At 39.4% G+C, this 6,000-nt stretch overlaps 1 protein-coding gene across 8 annotated transcripts in view; it reads right to left on the bottom strand.

Annotated features, from left to right (window-relative positions):
• Window positions 1-227: 227 nt before the first annotated feature.
• Window positions 228-6,000, bottom strand: part of ppp6r2.L (protein phosphatase 6 regulatory subunit 2 L homeolog) — a 47,824-nt gene continuing 42,051 nt past the window's right edge. For 7 of the 8 annotated variants that reach the window (XM_041585081.1, XM_041585077.1, XM_041585079.1 and 4 more), the window contains 2 exons: window positions 3,324-3,479; window positions 228-2,201 (listed from right to left, as the gene is read on the bottom strand). In XM_041585081.1, the coding sequence (XP_041441015.1) occupies window positions 2,150-2,201; window positions 3,324-3,479 (208 nt within the window). In that variant the 3' untranslated portion in view covers window positions 228-2,149. 8 annotated transcript variants of the gene reach the window in all.

The following is a 6,000-nucleotide window of genomic DNA, read 5'->3' as shown; positions in this document are numbered from 1 at the left end:
TTACGTTCAAGTTCCCCCCGTGGAGGTCAAACTTCTGGTAAGGCTGCCCTTAACTCATAAAAAGGTTACAGGTCTAGGATAACATGGCAAATAGGTTTTCACCCCAAATCTCAATCTAACTGACCTTCAAACTGGGATTTCAGGTTTATGTATAAATGGAGGAGACATCCAACTCATGTTTCCATAACTGCCATTAGGACTGAGCACCCACATACTTGCCGCTGCTCTAAGGCCCCCCAGGTGAGCAGACAGTTTAGGAATCAGCAGAGTATGGCCGCCTTAACCACAATCACTCTGGCTTGCACAGTGGGAAAAGATGCATCAGAATCAGAGAGACTTTTATTTGCATGTAAAAAGGGTAGAACTCCACTGTGCGGCTCGAGGCGAGATGTCGCCATGCGAAAAAATCGCAGGTAAGAACTGCACGCTGTGTTTTCGTCCAACAGTCAGATAGGTGTAGTTCTTACCTGCGATTTCCCCTTCACCTCCTGTATCTTTAGAACATCCGACACGTCACATGCGTTTCGTTGCATGGCGACGTGTCAGCTCAAGCCGCACCGTGGAGTTCTACCCTTATATAGACAGATTTTAAACTGACCATGTAGCCTGAAGGTCGGTGATGGGGTGGAGGAGTGAGTCTCACAAAGCAGTACAGAGCGGTCTGCCCCAAAATGCTTGCGGTTCATTCATTATTTTCAACTGACAGTTTTTCATCTGTTTTATGTACTGAAATGGGGAAAGATCATATTACATACACTCTAAAATATTTCAAATGCTTGTACAAGGTTTATATATCTAAAATACCTTTAAAAGATTATACCCTGTTCTATCATTTCCCATATTTGTAACGTTCCAGCATATGTCATGGGGTGAGACCAGACATGGTAGAATGTGGTTTCCAGGCAGAAGGCTCATTCTACATTGCATCACAGTAATCTCAGTGTAACCGAGACAACAAAAGGTTAACAAATTCCATTCTAGTCCGCAGAGATAACACGGAGGGGGGAAAAATAAATATTTCTGCACTGTGTACGTTTTTGCAGGAGAAATGGCACGCTGCTAGCCAGCATACAGTATAAGGTAGTACAGTAATATGTAAAAAAAAAAAAAAACCATACAAAATAAAAATGCTACACTTTACAAGTACAAGACACATAAAAGCAGAAAACATTTTTCAAACAAATTTCCTTTCTACAAAAAAAAAAAAAAAAAGGGAGAAGGAACAAATCTGATGCATTAATCGAAACTGAGAAAGTGGGAGAGGGGGCGGAGTTAATTTTTTTAATACATTGGCAAATACAATATTTCCCTTTTCTATAGCAGCACAAGAACAGCTGCACCGGCTTACACCTTACATCCAATACAAAGCTCTCATGTTGCTCTTCCAGGTGTCTCTGCAGCATCCCAGTCCCACACAGTAAATATTAGTGTTCTGGGAATACTTTGCTATTGAATTTAGCCACAGATGATACAAAGGAATCACAAATGATCTTACAGCCATTCAGTGGGCTTTACCTTCTCAGACGTGTGTAGTTAGTATATGGGCCAATATTTTACCAAGTAACATCTCATTTACTGTTGTGTCCTCTAAAGTGCAGAGAGAGAGAGAGAGAAATACAACGGGTTTTGTTGAAAAATATTGCAAGTGCAGGACGGCATGTGGTTCAGTAAGGCTGCTTTATACTGCGAAGAACAGAAATACATCAACAATCATAGAGAAGCAGCAACCTATGGAGGATTATTGCTAAAACCAAGATAATAAGAGGGCGGCCATGTTGTTGGTCACAGCTGTCTCACCATGTGTGTGTTTTTTTATCCGGGTGCTCTGTGCAACCTCTGAAGCAGTGAGATGAGGTGAAGCAGACTGTGCTGGAAAAGCTGCTTGTGAAGGAGGCAGTGTTTATTATACAGCAGCCAAACTGGGCTTCTTCCCACACACACACGGCCCCAGTGCTACATTTCCTCCTGTTTTAAAGTTGTTGTTGTTTTTTAACTTGCACCACACTGTGCTCCTGATTCAGTTTTGTTTGTCCTAACCCTGTCCATTTGGATAACGTTTCCAAATGAAAATAATGTGGCTGAAATATGCACAGATCCCAGGGGCAATAGGTCTGTCACAGTCCACATATGCCTTGAAGACAGGACGGGGTCACGCAGGACCATTTACTGTGGTTTCAGGAGCAGAGGCAAGGCTTCCGTGGCTGCAAAACAAAGGCAAGCTGGCAGTTAGCACATATGTAAGGGATGGCAGTTAGCACATATGTAAGGGATTGCAATGGCTATGTTACAGAGGGTGGATGCAGCTGGACCCCAAAATACAGAATAGTTGAAGATAGTGTATATGAAAAGCTCTGGGAACTATTTAAGGAAAACTTTACCCCCAAAATGAATACTTGAGCAACAGATAGTTTATATCAAATTAAGTGACATATTAAAGAATCTTACCAAACTGATATATATATATTGTTTATATTGCCCTATAGTAAATATTGCCCTTTTACATCTCTTGCTTTGAGCCATTTTTTATACTTTATAGTTTTTAAGTTATTTGCCTGCTTCTGACTCTTTCCAGCTTTCAAATGGGGTCACTGACCCAATCTAAAAAACAAAAGCTCTGTAAGACAAATGTATCATTATTGCGACTTTTCGTTACTCATATTTTAATTCATATTCCAGTCTCTTGTTTAAATCAGTGCATGATTTCTAGGTAGTTTGGACCTTAGCAACCTGAAATTGCAAACTGAATTATTTAGCTTTTTATTCAGCATCTCTCCAAAAACCACAAATAATAAAAAATGAAAACCAATTGCAAATTGTATCAAAATATCACTCTCTACATCATATTAAAAGTTTACTCGAAGGTGAACAACCTCTTCAACACAAAGGCTTTCTCTCCTTTCTTATCAGATGCCTATTGCCCTAATAAAGATCTTTCGTACGATTATCTGTGCATATGTGGTGGGAGACAAGGTAACTGATATCTGTAAAAAGCCTTGGATATCGTCATCTCGACGATCGGGCTGATCGCCTTTGAAGGTGCCTGAACGTTAATGCTGGATGGTCAGATAGAGCTAAAGAATTCTCTTTGTTTTTACCTGCATATCTGACTATTCAGTTCTTAACACTAGTAGAGTGGATGAAAGATCTTTCAGACGACCAATGATAATGAGAAAGATCATAATTGTAGAGTGTATGGCCACTTTGCTAGTTCAAGGTTTATTTTGGATGTGGGACATTTTCTGCACTCATATCGATTGTTCAATGAAGATAAATATGAAGATACACATAGTAATAAAGTCTCTCTGAAAATGAAGAGCGATTACCTTTTTTCTTTGCATGTGCTTTGTGTGCTTGTGTCACACTGCGCAGCTACACTTTGCTCTTGGGATGAATCCTCGGTGTTGCTGGAGGGGTGAGAGGCTTTTGTAGGTCTGTTGTCTGTTACACTCATCTGATCAATGGCGAGATCATCAGGGTTACTGTTGGGGGAAAAGGGAACCAGAAGATAAAAGCTATTTACCATGGGATGGAGTGTGTTTGTCTCCAGAGCTGAATACAGTGACTGTTACGTATGTGTGCTGCCACTGGAAAGGAAATGTAAACTATTACCATGAATTGAAATAAAATTGATCAGACACCTAATCTAATCACTTTTTCAATTTACATGAACTATTTATTTTTTTTGCCCTGGGGTAGCAAAGTGGAAGAAAAGGATCCCGCTGTGGTGCTTGTTTAGAAAACCCCGGGGCTAGACAGTTCTATGCTAACAGGAGAACCAGCCTGGGGTATCAGGTAAGGGATTAATATCACTGGGGAGGCCTAACCATTGGTACCCCCAAGTGATTGTGACTGCACTGCTAATATAATGACTTTCATAAAAAGAGCACCACCTGCTGGTCAGTTTTCTGACTGAAATCCAATTGGGAAGAAACGGACAGAGGAAAGAAAGAGAACTTTTCTGTTCTGCTCTGGAAAGACATGAAACATGTTTAATGCTGATTTTGATGTTTTTCCATCTGTCACTCCCTCTTTAACCAGATCAAAGTTGGAAAACTGACCATCAGGTTCCATAGTTACAAAATTAATTATATAAGCGCAGCGATCCCCAACCAGTAGCTTGGATGTTGCTCCCAGTGGCCTCAAAGCAGGTGCTTATTTTTGAATTCTTGACTTGGAGGCAAAACCAGGTGTACTGACAAGTAGAATCTCCTGTAGGCTGACAGTCCAACATAGGGGCTACCAAAAGCTAATCACAGCTCTAATTTGACATTCCCAGAAACTTTGCTTGCTTGTGTTGCTCCCCAACTTTATTTACATTTGGAATGTGTCTCACAGGTGAAAAACATTGGTGAAAAGATTCCTGTATTGGCAGTACATATTTTTCTTAATATCTTGGAATCTTCAAAGAGCTTCACTTCCTGCTGTTACAATCTTTTGGGCACAAATGAATGGAAAGTTTATGTACCTGTCTATTTAGCCTGTGGACAGATTGGTCAGATACCTAAGAAAATCAGCCAGTGTATGGCCGCCTTTGCTTACGTATGTTCAAATTTAAAAAAAAATATTTTATTTTTATTAATATATATATATATATATATATATATATATATATATATATATATATATATATATATATATATATATATATATATATATATATATATATATATATATATATATATATATATAAGGTATAAAGTGACGGCACGCACAGGATTTGTATACCAAAAACTAATAGGGATAAAAAGAAAAAGTTTATTAATCCGATGTTTTGGTCCCACACAATGAGTGTTTCCTTGTGTGGGACTTAACGTTTTCTTTTTATCCCTTTTCGTTTTTGGTATACAAATCCTGCAAAAGCCATCACTTTATACCTTCTATGAACTATGCATGCATGAGCACCCAGGTGCTCATGCAGAACCACCTGTTCTTTGTCTCTAGAGAAGTAGAACATAAATGCCTATAACAATGTGCATTTGTACAATAGCAAACAATTTAGTGGCTGGGCACATGCAGCTACTTACACTGTATCCATGCACTTAATTGTGTGAGAGAAATGACAAGTGTTTAGAGTTGGATCAGCAGTGCAAAGCACATGTACAGATGCAGTGAACACAGTTAAGGTGGCCATAGACGCACAGATAATATCGTACGAAACGAATTTTCGTCCGATATTCGTTGCGTGTATGGTGGAAAAAGAGCCGACTGATATCGGCAGAAGACTTGGATATCGGTCGGCTCGTTGATCGGGCTGGATGGAAAATTTTGATCGGGTGCCTTTGAAGGGACCCAAACATCGCCCATTGTTAGTGCTGAATCATCAGATACAGGTAGAATTCTATTGTTTCTCCCTATATATCTACCTGTATATCTGACGATTCAGCTCTACACGTGTGTATTGAAACGAACGATCTTTCTTGGAAAGATCTTTTCCAAGAAAGATCGTAATTGTTACGTCTATGGCCACCTTTACTCTTGTTAACAAAGCTGTTGTAACACAGGGCTGTGCAGTGTGTAACTATGACAAGTGTGTGGCACATATAGTCCTCTGACTTTGGGTTTAGAGCAGAATATTCTTTGCATGGGGTGCCACTCATAGTGCAGCGACGTTCTGTATGTTCTGAACTATAAATCATTTGAGCATATAAACAAAAGGAGATGATCAAGTCTATAGAACTGTATGGAACTTAGTTGATAAAGTCAACAGATTATTTGACTCAATTCCACACAAGCAATGCACAATGACATATACATGTTAGCGCTATGTGACATTCTTTGTAGTAATCAAGGCTTTAGCAAAACAAAATGTTCTTTTAAGAATATCTACCTTGGGCAGGACTAGATGATTACAAATAACATGATGATCTCCATCATCCAATGAATGTGATCCACAGCATAATATTCCAGTGAAACCCCCTTTCTATACAGACTAACTGGCTGTGAGCTCCCAGCTAAGCATATATGAAAAGTGTGCAACATGCAAGGCACAGACAGAAAGCA

Source organism: Xenopus laevis, chromosome 3L (genome assembly GCF_017654675.1).
Source record: "Xenopus laevis strain J_2021 chromosome 3L, Xenopus_laevis_v10.1, whole genome shotgun sequence".
Lineage (NCBI taxonomy): Eukaryota > Metazoa > Chordata > Amphibia > Anura > Pipidae > Xenopus > Xenopus laevis.
Note: the sequence above shows the minus strand (reverse complement) of the source record. Positions and strands in the feature narration are given on the sequence as shown.